This window comes from Dendrobates tinctorius, unplaced genomic scaffold (assembly GCF_039654945.1).
Source record: "Dendrobates tinctorius isolate UK_male_01 unplaced genomic scaffold, ASM3965494v1 ptg000116l, whole genome shotgun sequence".
NCBI lineage: Eukaryota > Metazoa > Chordata > Amphibia > Anura > Dendrobatidae > Dendrobates > Dendrobates tinctorius.
In genome coordinates, this window is record NW_027361784.1 from 10352780 (window position 1) to 10374699 (window position 21920).

The following is a 21920-nucleotide window of genomic DNA, read 5'->3' on the forward strand; positions in this document are numbered from 1 at the left end:
GTTTATAATCCAGCCCAAGCTCTGCAGCGTGGAAATCAAAGACCGACAGTCGAGCCTGAGCCGGGCCACTGAATCTGCTATGATGAGGAAATCGTCCAGGTAAGGGACCACCGTGATATTTCTGATTCTTAGGTAGGCCACTACCTCTACCATCAGCTTCGTAAAGACCCTTGGGGCTGATGCTAGACCAAAGGGGAGGCAGCGGAACTGATAATGGTAGATCCTGCCCCCTTTCCTCAATGCAAACCTGAGATACTTTTGATGGTCCGGATAGATGGGGACATGGTAATATGCACTCTTTAAATCTAAAGTACACATTACCACCCCCTTCCCTAGGAGGGGAATTGTAGATTTTATTGATTCCATCTTGAATCTTTTGTATCTTAGCCACCTGTTTAGGGGTTTGAGATTTATTATAGCTCTGGACTCTCCTGACGGCTTCTTATTGAGAAAAGGCTCGAGTAGTGCCCTCTGCCTTCCTCTCGCGCGGGTACTGGGATGACTGCAGCCGTTGTCAGGAGGTTCTGAATGTCCCGCCACATGGGGGAGGCAGAATGGAGGTGGGAGCTGGTTATCAGAAATCGGCCTGGAGGGAGGGAGTCGAACTCTATCCTGTACCCCTGCGAGATCACCTGTAGCACCCAGGGGCTGCTGGAAATTTGCTGCCACTCTCCTAGGAACCCGAGCAATCGCCCCCCTACTCTGGTGGCGTCATTTCCTTCGGGAGTTTGACCCAGAGAAGATGGAGTCCCTATTTCTACCCCTGCTCTCTCCCCCTTTGGGGTAGCGCCATCTTCCAGTTTTCCCCTTCACTCTGTAGTCCGTCCTTTGGTTAAAACGGGGCCTACGAAAGGGCTGATATTTTTTACGTTTCTCTTCCGGGAAACCTTTTTTCTCGTCAGAGGCTTTCTCTAAAATATCATCGAGCACAGGCCCGAACACCTTGCCTCCCGAAAAAGGCATTGAGCAGAGCTTATTTTTGGATTGTATATCCCCCAACCAGCTTTTTAGCCAGATGGCTCTCCTGGCCGCGTTGGTCAGAGACTGATTCCTGGCCGTAAATCTGACGGTCTCCGCTGAGGCATCAGCTAGAAACCCGGTGACTAATTTTAACAGGGAAAGGGATTTTAGAATAGCCTCCCTTGGGTTTCTATCTGTAAGGTGCTCCTCTAAGTCATCTATCCAGAGGTGCACTGAACGCGCTACAGACGTTGCTGCTATATTAGCCCGTATGACCGCGGCCGAACTATCCTACGCTCTCTTTAAGAGGCCGTCTGCCTTCCGGTCCATGGGCTCCTTCAGATTGGAAAAGTCCTCAAAGGGAATGACTGTCTTTTTAGACACCTTCGCAACTGGGATATCCATTTTTGGGATTTCCTCCCAGACCTTTACTTCCTCTGGGTCAAATAGTAGGCGCAGTTTAAAGACTCTAGGGACAGTGAGTCTCTTCTCCACCTCTTCCCATTCCTCCAAGATCATCGCTCGTATATGCGTATTTACTGGGAATACCATCGAGGTTTGCGATCACAGCCCCCCAAACATCTCGTCCTGTACCGATAGTGTCTCTGGGGGTTCCTCAATCTGCATAGTGTGTCTTACTGCACCCAGCAGTTCGTCCGTATCCCCGGACCAAAAGAGACATCTCTTCCCCTTCTCTGTGGGTTCTCTCATCTCCTCCTCTTCTAGCCATGATTCGGACGGGTCCTCCTCCGAAAGGAGTCCGACTCCCTTGGCCTTTTACCGGATACCTGGGGGATCGGCTGCGGAGTCTGGGGGCATCTCAGGCCTGATACTGAAGCCTGTACCTCTTCCCTTATAATGGATCTCATGTTAGCCATGATATTGGCTTGCTCATCCCCCACTATCCGTCTGGTGCATGCGTCACATAAGGGCTTATGTCATGTGTCCTTTATTTTTTTGGCACAGATTGGGCACTTTTTCTCCTTTTTCTTAGACTCCTTCTCCGCTGGGGTCCCCTAGAATACACAGAATATGTGTCCTGTGGGATCTGCCTACTTAGGGTCCTGCAGTAACCTTTGGTGAGGTACTCACGTGACCCTGGCCATCAGGCCCTGTCTCGGTTCTCGCCTGATCCTCCATCTCTGTGCAGGAACGGCTGTGTGGGCCCACCTGCCGCTAGTCCGTGCACCTGAATTGGTGCGCGCGATGTCCGACCTGCTCCGAATCCTCCTGGAGGGGCGTCGCCTGTCGGCTTCCAGCTCCGGGAGCGCGCGGTTCAGTTTGAATCGGCCGTGACTAAACCACCACCCGGAAGTACTGCAGACGCCCGGGCCCGTCCCCCGGAAGTGACGCAGCCCCAGGACGCAATCCGGCCCGCCGGAGAGACCGGAATTGACGTGGACCCCGCGACCCGGAAGTGGCGCCAGGGCCTGGGACGCCGCCGCCCGGAGCGGCGCGGTCCCCCCAAGCCTGCCCCTTCACCTGTGGATCCGATGCCTCGGTGGTCTGCAAAGATGCCCTGCGGCGGTAATATGGTGTCGGGACCGCTTACTAGATGCGGCTCTGTAGAGGCGGCCCGGAAGAGGGACATCAGAGGCAATGCCTGGAGTCGAGAGCCCCCTCAGGGGAAGCGACTCCGGCTCCCAGGAGCAGCGCTACACTGGGTCTGCTGAGAGACCCTCAGGTGGGTGTCAGCCTGCAGAATTCTTGAGGCGGGAAGGGAAAGGCTGGGCCCCCCGATCCTCACCATCTGCTCGGAACGGTCGGATTTCTCCCGTCGTTCCTATCCGCAGTGGGACAGGAAAAACACTGAAGGATGGCGAGGGGAGGGTCCTTTTGAGCTCTCGTGGTTTCCTGTCCCACTGTGGTTAAGAAGGACGTCCTCCATCGTGCTGTCAGGTGGTGACCTGGAAAACCTAGTTAGGCTAGTTTCACAGTAGCGTTTTTTGCCACCAGCGCACGCCGCCGCTTAACCCCGCCCTTCGGTCATCTCTGCCTAGTATCGCACACGGCTGCATGCGATCTGCACACCCTATCTTTAGCATAGGGTGCGCGCTGATCATGCGCTAGTAGAATTTAGCGTGCGCTGCGCCCTTTTGACGGTGCTCCGAGCGCGCCAAAATGCAACATGGTGTGTTCGGCGCGCACCGTCAAAAGGGCGCAGTGCACGCTAAATTCTACTAGCGCACGGTCTGCGCACCTTATGGTAAAGATAGGGTGTGCAGATCGCATGCAGCCGTGTGCGATACTAGGCGGAGATGACAGAAGGAGACGGGCAGGGGGTGGGGCTTAAACGCTAGTGTGAAACTAGCCTTAGACAGGTGACCCCCCGAATTTGATTGATCCTCCCCCATATTTCAGCCGCTTCGTTTTTATCGAGGTTGTGCCCTTCCACTACCTGTGCCTCTGGTACAGAGACAATTTGCAGGAAGTAATGGCAGTTCACATAGAGGTAGGAGGACGAGCCACAGCAGCTTCCTTTGATTGATGGCTACATCTCCATGCAGAGGTGGATGAGAGACGTCTTAGAGCTTTTGATAGAACTTTCTATGAGTTGAAGACTTCAGATTTTGACACCATGAACTTTCTGGAGTGTGAAGGCAAAGATCTTACAGAACATTATATTTTTACCACAAGTCACTGGGAGCGACGTCTCCCACTATCCTCCTATGATCGCAGAACGGGATAACATTCAGGGGTCTCAGAAAGCTGTGTGACCATTCCTATGGAACATGGAAAAGTGGCCACTATATATTGACTGCCCCCAGCATTCCCAGAAAGCTATAACCAAGAGATATGATTATTAAGGTGACTACAGAAAAACAGCATTAAATAAATATTTAATTTTATTGAAAAAGAAATGCTTAAAAGGGTTTCAGTATTTTGCAAGCAAATCTTAAAAGCGAGATTGTCAGCAGACCTGACCCTGCAAAACTGCTGACCGCAACAAGGAGAAGAACTGGAAAGGAAATTAAATATACTTTAGTGCAGGAGTGGGGAAGCTCAGGCCTGGGGGCCTTTTATGGCCCTCGATGACCCTTTATCCGTCCCCCAGGCAGATTCCTGGGTACCGCAGGGCTTGGGTCAGCAGATGTATTTTGATGGTCGCGGGCCCATTACTTTCTTCTTGCTCTGGCCACAGGAACACAATGTTCACTACTGACTGCCGAAACACGTGCAATGAAAGATTACATCCCGACACCAGTGCCAGCGTCAAGACGTACTTTATGGGGGAGGAGAGCACAATTTGTATGGCCCCAAAGGATGGTATAAATATCCTAATGGCTCCTCACAGGAAAAAGATTCCCCACCCCCGGTTAAGTGTATATTCTTAGTATAATGATTAAAAAGAAGTTTGTATCCCCTCTACACTGCGATTACAAGCGCCCTGAAGGGGATTTCCATATGTCCAGTGCCCCAAGGGAGTCCATTCATGTGCAGTGCACCACAGACTGTCCCATCATATGCCTCCCCCTCAAGTAAGTTCCCGCATGTGCATTGCCCCAAAAAGTGTTCCCCACTTGGTAATGTGGCACAAATGGCGTTTCCCACTTAGTAGAGTGCCCCAAAAGGCGTTCCCCATTCACTAAACTGTGTTCCAAATTATTATGCAAAAAGAGTTTAGGAGTGATAAGGTTAGAATTTTTGTGTCTGTCATTTAAACTCATTGATGGTGACGTGTGTCAGGGCTCTTTATATCACTGAAAGCAATTGCAGATACCTGTGCAAATTAGTTTGGCAGGTGTGTCAAAATAAAGGCAAGACTACTTATGAAGGCTGTTCCACATTATTAAGCAGCCTACATTTTTTGCCAAAATGGGAAAGAAAAAGGATGTGTCGGCTGCTGAGAAGCAACAAATTGTGAGTATTTAGGTCAAGGCATGACTACAATCAACATTGCCAAGACACTTCATCGTGATCATCGCACAATCAAGAAGTATGTAGCTGATTCCCAGCACACACGTGTGCGTGCTGATAAGGAAAAATTGAGGACTCTTTCCAACAGGCAATTGCATCAGGTTAAAAGAGCAGCTGCAAAAATGCCTTGTCATAGCAGCAGACAAGTTTTTGAAGCTGCTGGTGCCTCCAACGTCCCCCGAACAACAAGATGCAGGGTCCTTCAGAGGTTTGATCCTGTCGACCACCTCTATCCACTGCACACATCCACTGCACACAAGCAGAAACGGCTCCAGTGGGCCAAACGATACATGAAGACTGACTTCCAAACTGTTTTGTTCACCGATGAGTGCCGTGCAACGCTCGATGGTCCAGATGGATGGAGTGGAGGATGGCTGGTTGATGGACACCCCATGAAAACAAGGCTAAGGCGCCAACAAGGAGGAGGTGGTGTAATGTTTTGGGCTGGAATCATGAGGAGAGAGATTGTCGGCCCCTTTAGGATCCCTGAAGGGGTAAAGATGAACTCCATAATCTATGTGGAATTTCTAAAACAGCACTTCCTGCCATGGTTCAAGAGGAAGAACCGTGCTTTCCGCAGCAAGATCTTTTTCATGCATGATAATGCACCGTCTCATGCTGCAAATAACACATCTGCATCTCTGGCTGCTATGGGCATAAAAGAGGACAAACTTATGATGTGGCCACCATCTTCCCCTGACCTCAACCCCATTGAGAACCTCTGGAGCATCATCAAAAGGAGTGTCTATGATGACGGGAGGCAGCTCACATCTAAGCAACAGCTCTGGGAGGGGATTCTGTCCACATGAAAAACAATTGAAGCACAAACCGTCCAAAAACTGACAAATTCAATGGACGAGAGAGTTCAGAAGCTTCTTTCCAACAAGGGTCCTATGTGCAAATGTAACATCACCTATAATAAAGTTTTGACTTGAAAACTGTTTGCTTTCATTCTGTAATAAGCTGATAATGCTTATAATTTCACAATTGACCATTTTTTTGTTCAAAATAAAAAGGTTGAAAACTCTGCTGTGCATAATAATTTGGAACATGCATTTTGAGTGTTTCTTACTTTTAAAAATATACTGTTTTCATAGACAGTTTGTTCAAAAACATTGCAATTATACTAGAATATTAGATGACTGGAAAATAACAATGACTGCAATTCATATAGGTAATTTACAGAAAATATGAGGAAATATTTTTTGCATAATAATTTGGAACACAGTGTAGAGGGCATCAGAAGTGTTTTCTGAATGTGCGCGGTACCAAAAAGATCCTTGCACCTGAGGTGTGTCCTAATGCAGCCGCCCACAAATGCAGCGCTCCACAGGATGTTCCCACATGTGCAGTGACTACGGATGACACCGTTAGTGGTCACATGGTCTGTCTGACACTTTTTATTCCTCCCCATTTTCAAGATCATTGTTTGCAGTCAGTAGGCTACAAGATCTATTGATACCGTCCGTGCTCTCATTTCCGTACATACAGAAGGTACCGTATTTTTCAGACTGTAAGATGCACTTTTTCCCCAAAAAAATTTGGGAGGAGAATGGGGGGTGCGTCTTACAGTCGGAACGCTGGCTTACCGGGGGGTTGCAGCAGTGGTGTAGCAGCGTCCTTTCCTCAGGGAACCAGCGGCGGCAGAAATGTGGCGATGCTGAAGTTCGGGGTCGGCGGCGAGCAGTGCAGAGTGCATCATTGGTTTCCCTGCGGCCATCTTCCTGAAGCCGTGGGCCGCCAGAGGCCGCACGTGCGCGGATTGAGATCTCGGCTGGGTCTCTCGAACTCCATTTTCCTGAGGTTATGGGCTTCAGGAAAATGACCACTGGAGGGTGTGCGTAAACAGATTGAGATCTCGGTGGCCCTCGGCTTCAGGAAAATGGCCAACGGAGGCCGCGCGTGCGCAGATTGAGATCTCGACGGCCCTTGGCTTCAGGAAAATGGCCACCGAGAAACCAATGATGCACTTGCCTCTGCTCACCGTAGACACCAGGCCGCAGCATCGTCACTTATTCTCCTCTCATGGTTAGTTAGTGAATCCAGAAACGTTAATGGCTGGATGAAAGATGCAAGAGTCTGTCTGGATCCCAGAAACTCAATCAGGATTTTATGCACACACACTGATTATACCAGCAAACAGGTCACAGGTGAGGATGTTACCGTTAGAAGCCATTCAAACCCATTTGTGTCAACTTCTGTGCATGTTATCAGGCCAGAATCACCAAGGTATGTGAACTTTTGATCAGGGTCATTTGGATGTTTTGGGTTGTCATTATGACTTAAAAAGAGAAAACAAAGTAGTTTGACAGTAAATGGCTTCACCCAACCACTAACCATGAGCGGAGAAAAAGTTTTGGTGTTATCAATCATACTCTCTGAAAAAAGGCCAAGAAAGCAAAAATTCTGCTGGGGTATGTAAACTCTTGAGCACAACTCTAATATGTAAGGAAAGGAAAATCTTCAGATAAATTTCAACTTGAGCTATGAAAGCAAAAAACAGAACACTAGAACATTAGACTACCTTCTTTCATCTTTTATAATCCAAGTGCTGCATTCATGATCAATCCTGGAGTAAAGCTGTCCTTTGAGAAATGGATCCTGTTCCTTTAATGAAATGCTGACGTGATCGGGAGAAAACTGTATATTAACGTGCTCTTTGGTTATATCATCGGGAAGGCGGAAAGTGACGGTCACATCCTCTGCCGTCTGCTGCCAAATATAAAGGGGCTCTATAAAAAAAAAATATATAAAAAAATAAAAATAAACCATATATACAAGAAATATGCAATAGGTCAGGTTATTCATTTAAAGGGATATGATCATCAGAATGAGATTTCTTAAATATTATTTTGGTGGAGCAGAAAATGTAATGTCCAAACACGTAAAAATACATGATATAAAATGGCAATTTTACAAACATGTGCTATACGAGATTGACAATTAAAAATGAAAAAAAAAAAACTATGGTAATTTTACAGCATACAGTAAAGTGAAATGTAGCTATGTGACGATTAAACATAAGGGAAAGTTTTAATGGAATTTTAAAAATGTGTGTGAATCCGCAGCAAGGATTAAAATTTTGTTCCTTGACTTCAATCGGAAAGTAAAAAAAAAATGCAATTAAATCCTATTGTTGAGCATTTTGATGCTGATTATCTGTGAATCTGCTACAAAATCTGCAGGATATTTACAGCACTAACATCCCTGGCACTTGTGTGGTTGCCTTCCAGCCTCTGTATACTAGCCCCAGCTGTGACATGTATACAGATTTCTTTTTTTGGGGGAGGGGGTTTGTTGGGGGGTGGGAATATGCAGCAAAACATTCATGATTTATAGATTCATCGAGGATTTCCCTACGTCTATCCGTGGATTCAATGCAAAAAGTTTGGAATTTCAAGAAATCTAACAACTTCTTCAGATGCACAGAAAAAAGAGCAGACACTGAATATAATAAGTGCTATGGATGGTGTATATGGGTAAAGGATGGTGATGTCTTTGCTAGAATTAACTGTAAAGCATCATTGTCCTGCCATAAAGATGATGAGTAGAGTTCCATTTAAAGGGAATTTGTCAGAGGTTTTTTTTGCAATGTAATCGGAGAGCAGCATGACGTAGGGGCAGAGACCCTGATTCCAGTGATGTATCTTTTACAGGGAGGCTTGGTGCATTGATAAAATCCCTGTTTTCTCTGCTGTAGATATAGCAGTACTATAAATGCAGAGCTCTGTATAACCCCGCCCACATCCCTGATTGGAAGCCATCTGCCAATCACATGTGTGGGCGGGGTTACAAATACTATTGAACATCCTGGCACACAAACACCTGGTTCTGCAGTGATAATCTTCTGCTGATAAAACACGAAACAAAACTACAGCAACCTGCTGAGCACATGACACACTGCTGGAGTCAGGGTCTCTGTCCCCACATTATGCAGCTCTTAGATTAAATAGCAAGACTCTGCCGACAGATTACCTATAATAATTTTCCTGGAAGAATAACAGAGGAATGGCACAGTCTAAAGTCCTAAGAAAACATTCAAATAATACAAATATTTACTTTAAAAATAAAAAAATAAAAATGTCAGAAAAGTTTACAGGTCCGGTGTATTCAAAAGCCATAATGGCTTCTCTCTGCACTTTACTTGATGAGTTTCCTACAAGAAGACGGCCGTAAAAAGATCTCATCGACCTAACAAGAAACACGACAACATATCGGTCCCTGAGCACTCGCAGGCTTTCCTGTACGGTCGCGGTGTCTTGCGTTGCTGAGTTATCATACAGCGAGCGCAGGTCTTAAATATTACTAGAAACTATGGAAACAGTGGGATATATAGGATTATTTATGAGCACACCCTACGTGCGTTCACACATTTTATTCACACCTCTGCACTTGTTTTCTTATTTATGTAAAATAATAAAACGTGCAGTTTTCGTAATTGGAATCTGGAAGCGAAGAATTACCGAACGCGACCAAAAGCTATATCGCGGTGAGGAAAATAAAAGTTCTGAAAACCATTAAAGGGGATGTACAGAATTTGAGAAACAGGCATACATTCTTCCAAAAAAAAACAGTGCCGCTACTAGCCACAGGTTGTGTGTGGTACTGCAGCGCAGGTCCTGTAAAGAGAATAGAGTAATACTGCAGCACCACATATAGTGCGGCAACCTTTAACCAGTTCAATGCCAGGACATCTTTCACATTTTTGATAGACCCAAAAACTGGAGATAATGAAAAATGATTATGATTTGTTTTTTAGAGCACCAATGATTCCATGGTGCTGTACACGAGAAGGGGTTACATGCAAAACACAAATGTACATTACAGGCAAGAAACTAAGAAAGATTGGTACAGAGCTGGAGAGGGCAGAGAAACTAAGACAGACAGACGGGTACAGTACTGGAGAGGGCAGAGAAACTAAGAAAGATGGGTACACAGCTGGAGAGGGCAGAGAAACTAAGAAAGATGGGTACACAGCTGGAGAGGGCAGAGAAACTAAGATGGGTACACAGCTGGAGAGGGCAGAGAAACTAAGAAAGATGGGTACACAGCTGGAGAGGGCAGAGAAACTAAGATTGGTACAGAGCTGGAGAGGGCAGAGAAACTAAGAAAGGTACACAGCTGGAGAGGGCAGAGAAACTAACAAAGATGGGTACACAGCTGGAGAGGGCAGAGAAACTAAGATTGGTACAGAGCTGGAGAGGGCAGAGAAACTAAGATTGGTACAGAGCTGGAGAGGGCAGAGAAACTAAGAGATGGGTACAGAGCTGGAGAGGGCAGAGAAACTAAGACAGATGGGTACAGAGCTGGAGAGGGCGGAGAAACTAAGACAGACAGACGGGTACACAGCTGGAGAGGGCAGAGAAACTAAGACAGACAGACAGGTACAAAGCTGGAGAGGGCAGAGAAACTAAGACAGATGGGTACAGAGCTGGAGAGGGCGGAGAAACTAAGAAAGATGGGTACAGAGCTGGAGAGGGCGGAGAAACTAAGACAGATGGGTACAGAGCTGGAGAGGGCAGAGAAACTAAGACAGATGGGTACAGAGCTGGAAAGGGCAGAGAAACTAAGAAAGATGGGTACAGAGCTGGAGAGGGCGGAGAAACTAACACAGACAGATGGGTACACAGCTGGAGAGGGCAGAGAAACTAAGACAGGTACAGAGCTGGCGAGGACCTTCGCAGCTTATAGACAGTAGGGGTTGAGGTAGCTCTGCTAGTGGTCAGGCGGCGGTTCTAATAGGGATCAGGTGGATCATTGCAGGCTGTATGCTTTTCTGAAGAGATGCGTTCCCGAGTTCCGCCTGAAAGTTCCGAATTTAGTGGATAATCAGACATGCTCGGGGGAAGACTTGGAGGCAAATAAGTGAGGAACATTTAAGAGTGGAGGAGACAAGGAGGTCCTGGGAGGACCAAAGATTACGTGTGATATTGGGAGATTAGTTCGGAGATATATGGAGGAGATTATGGACGGCTTTGTAGGTCCATGTTAGATTCAAACATCAGACACCAAAGCAGAAGGTGAGATTACATAGTTACATGGGCTGGAAAAAAGACCTAGGTCCATTCTCCACCAATTATACACAATATTATGTGTACTGAGGATATAATCCGGCCCTTGTATAAAAGCTGTTATGGTGTCGGCCATTACTACCTCCTGTGGTCGGCATCCCACATTCTGACTGCTCTAACTGTAAAGAACCCTTTCCTATTTAGCTGCCGGAATCACATTTCTTTCACCCATAATGAGTGCCCCCTGGTCCTTAGTATGGTCTTTGGAAGGAATAAGTCATGTGCCGTCCTATGTACTGACCACACATATATTTATACATATAAATGAGATCCCCTCTGAGGTGTCTTTTTTCTAAGCTAAATAAGCCCAACTTTTCCAACCTCTCACCATGTGAGAGGCCTCCATCCCTTGTAATAATCTAGTTGCTGCCTTTGAAATTACTAACTTCTGAATATCCTTTTAAAATATGGATCCCAAAACTGGATCCTGTAATCTAGATGTGGCCTCACCAGTGATTTATAAAGAGGTAACCGTACGTTGGGATCGCGGGATTTCTTCTCTCTTTTTATACATTCTAAAATCTTATTAGCTTTTGCGGCTGCTGCCTGACATTGAGTACTGCTGCTTAACTTACTTGTAACTAGAATACTCTGGTCCTTCTCCTGTTCTGTAGTCCCCAGTATACTCCCATTTATTGTATTCTAGATGGTGGCCCGATTCTAACGCATCGGGTATTCTAGAATATTTATGCAGTTTATTTTTGAAGATTTAATAATAATGCAATAATGCACCCCCCAATCCTGTTATGTATGGTTCTCTCACCCCCAATCCTGATGTGCATGCTACCCCTCAACCCCCTATCCTGGTATGCATGGTCCTCTCACCCCCCCAATCCTGGTATGTATGGTCCTCTCGCCTCTCTTTCCTGGTATGCATGGTCCTCTTACTCCCCTTTTGGGGTATGCATGGTCCCCTCACCCCCCAATCCTGGAATGCATGGTCCCCTCACCCCCCCCAATCCTGGTATGCATGGTCCTCTTACCCCCCTTTCGGGGTATGCATGGTCCCCTCACCCCTCAATCCTGGTATGCATGGTCCTCTTATCCCCCAATTCTGGTATGCATGGTCCCCTAACCCCCCTTTCTTGGTATGCATGGTCCCCTCACCCCCCTTTGCTGGTATGCATGGTCCTCTCACACCCCAATCCTGGTATGTATGCTCACCATCACCCCCCTTTCCTGGTATGCATGGTCCTCTCACCCCCCAATCCTGGTATGAATGGTCCCCTCACCCCCCTTTGCTGGTATGCATGGTCTCCTCACCCCCCAATCCTGGTATGCATGGTCCCCTCACCCCCCAATCCTGGTATGCATGGTCCCTTCACCCTCCTTATCCTGGTATGCATGGTCCCCTCACCCCCCTATCCTGGTATGCATGGTCCCCTCACCCCCCAATCCTGGTATGCATGGTCTCCTCACCCCCCAATCCTGGTATGCATGGTCCCCTCACCCCCCAATCCTGGTATGCATGGTCCCCTCACCCCCCTTTCCTGGTATGCATGGTCCCCTCACCCCCCAATCCTGGTATGCATGGTCTCCTCACCCCCCAATCCTGGTATGCATGGTCCCCTCACCCCCAGTCCTGGTATGCATGGTCCCCTCACCCCCCTTTGCTGGTATGCATGGTCTCCTCAAACCCCAATCCTGGTATGTATGCTCACCATCACCCTCTCCCGGCACCTGCTCACTGCAGGACTCTGCTCTGCCCTCAACAGGGCACAGCAGTGCACCTGCGCTAGAGCCACAACAGGAAGGAAAGAAGAGGACGGCATCGTATAAAGCTGGGAGGCGCCGGACCGGGACACCCATTGGACCGGACCGCCCCCCCCGGTGAGTATAATCTAACTCTTTTTTCTTCATTTTCAGGTTACATAGGGGGCTTAGCTACAGCATTACAGAATGCTACACAAACAAAAAGCACAGAATGACAAATGTGCAAAAATACCTTGCAATAAGACATATAACAGTAGTCAGCAAGTGCTGATAAAAGGTAATAACAAACACAGGGTATTTAGTCTATATGTTTTTTTGCAAAAAAATGTATACCAAGCTGCCTCACCAACGTCAAGGTAACCCGTATTGAAGCAGTCCCTATCTAATGTATTTAATACCTGAACATATGAACTGTGTCTAAATGAGCAGGATTAAGATAGGCGCTTTCTGGTATGGGCACGTGATGCAAGACAGCTCCTTATGTGCATGTCACACAAGAGAGGGGTGGGGTCTTCTCAAATCATGCATAAGCATGAAAAAAACTGGATTAAAAACACACATGTGACATGCACAATGTGAACAAGTCTGTTGGACCATGTTCACCCCACCCTGACTGAAACACAAACAAAAAGCACAGAATGACAAATGTGCAAAAATACCTTGCAATAAGACATATAACAGTAGTCAGCAAGTGCTGATAAAAGGTAATAACAAACACAGGGTATTTAGTCTATACGTTTTTCCCTCTCTTGTGTGACATGCACATAAGGAGCTGTCTTGCATCACGTGCCCATACCAGAAAGCGCCTGTCTTAATCCTGCTCATTTAGACACAGTTCATATGTTCAGGTATTAAATACATTAGATAGGGACTGCTTCAATACGGGTTACCTTGACGTTGGTGAGGCAGCTTGGTATACATTTTTTTTGCAAAAAAACGTATAACTAAATACCCTGTGTTTGTTATTACCTTTTATCAGCACTTGCTGACTACTGTTATATGTCTTATTGCAAGGTATTTTTGCACATTTGTCATTCTGTGCTTTTTGTTTGTGTTTCAGTCAGGGTGGAGTGAACATGGTCCAACAGACTTGTTCACATTGTGAATGTCACATGTGTGTTTTTAATCCAGCATTACAGAATGCTGTAGATAAGCCCCTGATGTCGGTGCCGGCAGCTCATATTCGAAAAAAAAGTGTGACAGATTCCCTTTAAACCTCATTTGCCAAGTGTTTGCCCATTCAGACATCTTATTCAGATCGATTTGCAATATTGTAATGTCAAGGTCAGATTTTAATATCCTAAGTAGTTTGATGTCGTCAGCAAAGACTGACACTTTACTCTCAATCCCATCCACAAGGTCATTAATAAAGAGGTTAAAAAGAATCTGTCATAGCACAAATCCCTGCGGACCCCACTGCTCCCAGAATAGATCCCTGTGGTACCCCACTGCTCCCAGTACAGATCCCTGTGATCCCCACTGCTCCCAGTACAGATCCCTGCGGTCCCCACTGCTCCCAGTACAGATCCCTGCAGTCCCCACTGCTCCCAGTACAGATCCCTGCGGTCCCCACTGCTCCCAGTATAGATCCCTGCGATCCCCACTGCTCCCAGTACAGATCCCTGTGGTCCCCACTGCTCCCAGTACAGATCCCTGTGATCCCCACTGCTCCCAGTACAGATCCCTGGGGTCCCCACTGCTCCCAGTACAGATCCCTGCAGTCCCCACTGCTCCCAGTACAGATCCCTGCGGTCCCCACTGCTCCCAGTACAGATCCCTGCGATCCCCACTGCTCCCAGTACAGATCCCTGCAGTCCCCACTGCTCCCAGTACAGATCCCTGCGGTCCCCCCACTGCTCCCAGTACAGGTCCCTGCAGTCCCCACTGCTCCCAGTACAGATCCCTGCGGTCCCCACTGCTCCCAGTACAGATCCCTGTGATCCCCACTGCTCCCAGTACAGATCCCAGCGGTCCCCACTGCTCCCAGTACAGATCCCTGCAGTCGCCACTGCTCCCAGTACAGATCCCTGCGGTCCCCACTGCTCCCAGTACAGATCCCTGCGGTCCCCCCACTGCTCCCAGTACAGGTCCCTGCAGTCCCCACTGCTCCCAGAACAGATCCCTGCCGTCCCCCCACTGCTGACTATGTTCCATTTAGAGATAGCACCATTTATGACGACTCTGTTTCCTGTCATATAGCCAATTTCTTGCACATATGTATATAGTTTACCCCAGTCCTTGCTACTAGCTTCAGTATAAGGCTGAGTGCAGACGTACTTTTTGGCCCTGTGGATTTTTACGCGCAGAATGGAAGAAATCCGCAGGTCAAATGACCTGCATTTTTCCTGCGGATTTCTTCCATTTTTCATGCGGTTTTCCACTGCGGGTTTCCCCCTGCGGATTTGGTGACAGGGGAGATGGAAAACCGCACAAAAGTAGTAACATGCTGCAGATTTTGTACAGTGGAAAAATCCGCAGCGTCTGCACAGCGGGTTTTTTTTTTTTTCATTGATTTTAAGGCTACTGTACATCACAATGCGGATATGCAACGTTTCTGCGCGGTAAAATCCGCTGCGGATCCGCTTCAAATCTGCATCGTGTGCACACAGCCTAAGGCTGTTATGTGGTACAGGATCAAAGTCCAGATGAATCACATCAGCAGCATGAGGCTGTGTGCACACGCTGCGGAAAAGGTGCGGATTCATCCGCGCGGATTTTGTACAATCCGCAGGTGAAACCGCAGGTCAAAAGACCTGCGGTTTTACCTGCGGATTGCTCTGCGGTTTTGCCCTGCGGTTTTTCATCTCCTCAATGGAGGAGATGGCAAACCGCAGGAGAATCCGCAGAAAGAATTGATATGTCAATTCTTTCTGCGGATTGAAAACCGCAGATAATCCGCGCGGAAAATTCCGCACCGTCTGCACTGCGGTTTTTGATTCCCATAGGGAATCATGGTACTGTACACCGCAGCAGAAACTGCTGCGGGTCCGCAGCGGCCAAAACCGCTGCGGAACCGCAGCAAAATCCGCAGCGTGTGCACACAGCCTTAGATGTGAAAGCGCTCATATCCTCACTCTTAAGTAAAATAAACCCAAAACAATCACCCCACAATCAGGGAGGTCACACTCTTTGAAAGGTAAGAGGGTTGTCAACATGAAAAAAGGTTCTTGTATCTCCCAGCTGAGGCAGCTGCCCGCTGTACAGGGGGAAACTACAGTACAGAGGAAAACTGCAGTACAGGGCTCATTCAGACGTCAGCTCTTCATCCATGTTTTTCATAGATAGAGCTCGAACCTACTATAGTGTAAGGGATCAAGTCGTCCGCTCCAAAACACAGAGACATGTCCCACTTTTATTCAAATCATGAAAAACAGACTTGCCTAGGGGTGTGTGAAAAATTAAAATCAGACAGCACTCGGATGTCATCGGTGTGCGGCTCATTTTTCACTGTTTGCTTTTTCTTGCATGTGAAAAAAAAAACAATGAAACTGACGGTAAAAAGTGACACATTGGCCAAACACTGATGAACTTTTCGTGCTGCTACTTATTTCCAAATGAGCAATAAAGCACTCAGAATATTGTAACTCAAATATCAAAATTAAACTTGTTGGCTTTAATAGAATCCCAAGGTGAAGACTCTAGCCTTAATATTCCCTTGCTGTCATTTCACATCATGACTTCATCTCTCGAGAGTAGCAAGGACACTACTCGTGCAGACATTCTGGGAATCGGTCATGGTGGGCAAGCAACGTTTATTAATCTCTAATTCTCAGGATCATCAGCCTGGATATCATCAGGATATTTCAGAGTCTTGTACTCATCCAACTGTTATGAGGGCTTGTTAGCAATGTGTTACAACTTTTTATAAAAGCCCAAGTAGTTTTTTTTTTTTTTTTTTTTTTTTTATACACAGACATATTTTATTAAGATTGAAATAAAAGTTATATTTTATAGGCACACAAAAACTCCTGGATAAAGAAGGGTTAATTTGTGTGTTCAGTCAATGCTCCGTAGCAATGGCCAACTGCAGAGTCCTATATTCATTCAGCTCACTAAGATTTACTACTGCTATAAAACACGGGCAGTTGTGGAATCCAATTAGGCATTGGGGTCAGGTGATCACTAAGTGGAACAAACGCTGCTATAAATGGACGGCATGCTGATCATTGGGCACTACCCTGATGAAGAGGGAAGCTTTCCCTTGAAACGCTTTGGTTTTGTGCCCCTTCCATGCACTCGTCCTAGTGTTAGTGTGACGTCACACAAGCTCCGCCCCCATACCACGCCGCCTCCCTCAGCCTTGCTTCCTGCCGGAGCGCGTGAGGCATCGGCGTCCTCCTCGTGCAGACCCAGCAGCAGCCCCTTGCTGAGCACCAGCACCTAGCCTACCTCACCGAGCACTAGTCATCACAAGTAAGTGCACCAGGTCTAGCACCTTGTTTAACCGCGAGCACACGCTGCTACTCACATCCATTTAATCCACAGTGTCTGAGCTTAAAGGTACTGTCACACTTAGCGATGCAACAGCGATCCCGACCAGCGATATGACGCGGTCAGGATCGCTGGTACATCGCTAAGTGGTCGCTAGTGAGCTGCCACACAGGCAGATCTCACCAGCGACATTGCAAGGGTCGGGGGTCGCTACTTACCTGTCAGACGAGGCGATCCTGACGTCCTCCCGCCCGCGTCCATGCGTCGCTCGTCTCCACAGCAGGAAGCCCAGCAGGAAGCTGACGACGAGAAACGGTCCAGGATGTTCTCGCGCGATCAGCGATAACCAGCGGGGGAGCGGTCGGAGGTAAGTATCAGACACAGCGATATCGCTAGAAATATCGCTCAGTGTGACAGGCCCTTAAGTTGCTCCCTATCTGAAAGCAACAACCTTGATCCAGTGTTTTTTCTATTCATTCTGCAGCAAGTGTAGCTTATATCTGCCAGCAAGGCAGCCCTTATTTATCTTCTCTTGTCATTGTTTTAACATTTACTATTACCCTTTCCCTCTATCAGAAATCTCTATTCTAAACACCCCTAATCCTGTTGCTTCAGCATTGGTTGTATCGGCCACAGAACCCTTTTTTTTTTTTCTGGACTGGACAGACAAACTCAAGTGAGTGCTACAGGCCCAGTTGCATTGCTCACAATTATGCAAAACAGGTTAATTTAATTTGACTCTTTACTCTTTATCCAGCAGTTTTTTATATACGGATTCATGGTCATTACGACAGTGTGAAACATCTCTGATTCTGAGAACACATCTTTGACTGCGAGATTCTTCCTACTCCACTAAGTGAGTATCCGGCAACCGGATTCTTCCTTTTTTTTTCTCCCAGTATAGCGCGGTGTATTCCTTTATTTATAAGTTCTTGACTCCGATGGGCCATGTTCACCCGGTCAGTATTTTACATCAGTATTCGTAAGGCAAAATCAGAAGTGGGTGAAAAATACAGAAGTGGTGAAGTGTTTCTATTACACTTTTCCTCTGATTGTAAGCCAAAACCAGGAGCGGAACAAATATTGAAAGTGTGAACACAGCCTAAGAAGAAAAATACAAAAGTCCTGGATAACCCCATTAATGGAAAGTGAACTCATCTATGGGGAGACCCCCTCCTCTACGTTATGTAACATGGGAAGGGCAGGTAAAGACCAGTGGTCTTCCTGAGAAAACATTAATAAACATGATATCTTGTCAAGAAACAAAGATATAAGAACAGCCACCAAAAACCCCACAAACGTTCCTTTTGTTCCTACCTACAAAGCACAAGGGTTTAAGCCACGGGTTACTTTTAATGACATTGGAATAATCGTTCTCTGCGATGGCCACCATTGTCGGTGTAATTTCACAATGAAAGGAACGGTGTAAATACCCGGCTGCGGTGACATCACAACTGTACGTGATTAACAATTAGCTGCTCTTAGAACGGGGTCTGATGGTGAAAAGCTGCAATGAAAAACATTGCAATACGGCAGGGGACGGGGGGCTCGTTTAAAGTAATACCAGTCCTGTAATAAGGATTCTGAACAAAAAAAGGGATTATTTTCTTTACCACCCTATTTCTTTCTTTATTACCCAATAAATGTTGTGATTATGCACAATACAAAAGTAAAATAATACAGAAGACAAATTAGAAAACACAACAATGCGATGCACAAAAGTCCATCACCTCCTCTGCCGTCATCTGCACCTATTTGCTCAACCAAAAACATGTGAGGAGGAGGATCTGCCGGCACAGAAAAGCTGCTTGGTGTGTGCGAACGACGCCTCTTAGATTCTCCTTGAAAGCCGCTAAGTAGTTTTTATCAAAAACGTACCCCACCCAAAAAAAAAAAAAAAAAAAAAAGCCAGAGAAAATGATAAAACAATGATCAAAATTTCTCCAGAAAAAGACACTTCAGGACAAAAGATGCCCTGGTGTCCTACAGCGACTTCCTCTGGCAAGACACAGCAGGTTCTCCGGCACCTTTTATCTTGAAGTGTCTTTTTCTGGAGTATTTATAATCTGTTTTTTGAGCTTTTGACGGCATTTTCTCTTTTTCGGGACATTTTGATATAAACTACTTTGCGGCTTCCAAGCAGAAGCCCAAAAAGTCTGAACATATAAGCAGTAAATCATTTTGACACTGCGGTGCATATGTAATTCTTTTTAACATTGCTTAAGAGCTTTTTAAGGCAAAAATCCACCTGAAAGAGAGGATGTGTGCACATACTCTTAAAGGGAATCTGTCACCAGGCTTTTTGCCATCTAATCTGAGAGCAGCATAATGTAAAGACAGAGATCCTGATTTCGGCGATGTGTCACTTACTTCTTTTTGTGGTTTTAATAAAATCACCATTTTATCAGCAGGAGATTATCACTAGAGAACTTGTAGGACTGCTGTCATGTAGTGCTCCATATTCATGTGATCTTTATAACCCCACCCGCACTACTGATTGGAAGCTATCTGTGCATAAGCAGAAAGTTACCAATCAGTGGTGTGGGCGGGGTTATACAGAGTGCAGCATTCTGAGCACTGCTAGACCTACAACAGAGAAATCTGATTTTGTCAAAATAAAAGCTAACAGCTCAAAAAGCGACATCACCAGAATCAAGTTCTAGATCCCTTCACTGTGCTCTCAGAAAGGATACAGAAAAAAAAACACGGTGAAAGATTACCTTTAAAACTTTAGAAGCTTCTTGTCTTTATGTTTTGTTTCCATTTATTGTGTTTTGTTGTTTTTGTGGGCTTGCAGATTTTGCTCATGTAATTGCCAGAAAAATCTCCAAAAATTGAGCTTTCAAGGAAATGAATAATCAGAAACGACCTGTTGCTTAAATTAGGTATTACAGGTATTTAGGGGGAAAAAAAAAAAGTTATCCCCCCCCCCCAACACGGTGTATTTAAAATAAATAAATAAATAAAAATGGCTCCTGAGGCTGCTATGCTGCTGTGATCAATTTCTAAAGGAGTTACGGTAATTTTTTCAAACGAAATGTCCAACTTCTGATCTGTGTTTTATATTTTGTTATATGGCAATAAGAGATTTCCAAATCATTGAATTCTCGTTTTCTGTACACTTTATACAGCGTCCCAGCATTTTTGGAATTGGGGATTTATTAAGAAATAACATAAAAAGTGATAAAGTTGTGATACATCAATTTTATAAAGAACAAAAAAAAAAAAAAAAGGATCTTCGGGGTAGTGGCCTACATTGCCATGGAGACAGAACTCCATTACAGGTGTGGAAGTCTAGCATAGTCATGGAGACCAAAGCTACCGGGTGTACAGACGTGACGCTTCATGGGCTACGCACTGATATGGAACAAGCTGGTGAATAGTGTTAACGTCGCAGGACTGGGCCCGTAAAAGTGCAGAGTCGTTATAGCTGTTGCCAGGGAACACGACGCTGTTCCTCCGTGTGTGTCAGTCTTGTTAGGACACTACAGAGCTGTTGCGTTACGTAGGACACTGGTTGCCGTGGTAATCCAGCGGCACTCCCCGATGGGGAGGACTGGGAGAGGGCTATGGGTGTCTGAAACGGGACCTCCAGAATTGAATGCAATCAGAGATAGTAGCAGGGGAGAACAACAGCGAACATCTGGGTATGGCGCAGGCTCTATACAACTACACCCGCCGCTGTCGGAAATGGTTGTCATCTATTAAAACAACCTCTTCTCATTCCTCATGCTTGGCCCCGTTAAAATATATACACTAGTGATGAGCGAATGTGCTGGGATAGGGTGTTAGCCGAGCATGCTGGTGTGCTAACCTAGTAACTTCGGCGTGCTCGAAAAAATATGTTCACGTCCCCGCGGCTGCATGACTTGCAGCAATTGCCTGTTTGCTAGGACATGAAGCCGCGGGAACTCAACCATATTATTTGAGCACGCCGACGGATCTCTGAGTATGCTTGAATAATGCCTTGTCCGAGCACGTTCGCTCATCACTAATTAACACCTATACTCGCCTCCCGTGCCGACACCGTTCTAGTGGTGTCGGCACTCACGTTCCCGGGACCCATGTGAGGATGTTAGGTCACTTGAGCCCGGCTCTCAATTAGCGTTGGCCTCTGTCTCCGCACGTGTAGGTAATCTAGAAGTAGTAAGCGGCCAGCAGCAGCTGTGAGTTCTTCTTGATTAAGTATATGTCCCAAGGTGGGGACAATGACACGCTGATTGGGTGCCGGGCTCGTGACATAATAACCTCATGTAATCCCAGGGAACGCGTTCCTCTGGTACGGCGCCGCCCCAGGACGCGAGTATAGTTTTTTTTACATTTTAACGGAGCTAAACATGGGGAATGACAAGAGGTTGTCCTAGTAGTGGACAATGCCTTTAAAGGCCATTGTAGTTCTTGAAACAAAATTCTGTGATGAAATTTAGGATACCGAAGAGTTACTTTGCAAACTTAAAAATTAAATTCCACATTAGTATAATGACTCTAATAGACTGCGAATGCCATCATGGATTTAGGACACACTGATAGTTTCCACTCCAATCTGTCCAACATGTTCAAAATGTGGAATTAATGTTTATAGGAACCAATGACCACAGGGAGAAGAATCCCACAGTTGACAATGTAGATAGATTTCATTACTGCAGGAAACACAATGATTGGATGGAAGACGATAAACAAAGGAGAAAAGTGATGGCAATGAAATGAAGAGGCTCACTGAGCCAGAACGACAAGGGCTTGGAGAGAAAATGCAATGCCCAAATCCTGAGGAACGGCAGACACAGCCGTCATGCATCACCATGATCACTGCTCAAAACCAAATACATT

General features: G+C 46.2%; 1 protein-coding gene across 2 annotated transcripts in view; it reads right to left on the bottom strand.

The window, feature by feature from the left end:
* The window catches only part of NUDCD1 (NudC domain containing 1), a 142046-nt gene that overhangs the window by 62220 nt on the left and 57906 nt on the right, over window positions 1-21920 (bottom strand). For both annotated transcript variants that reach the window (XM_073590192.1, XM_073590191.1), the window contains one exon: window positions 7403-7610. In XM_073590192.1, the coding sequence (XP_073446293.1) occupies window positions 7403-7610 (208 nt within the window). The remainder of the gene's footprint in view (window positions 1-7402; window positions 7611-21920) is intronic.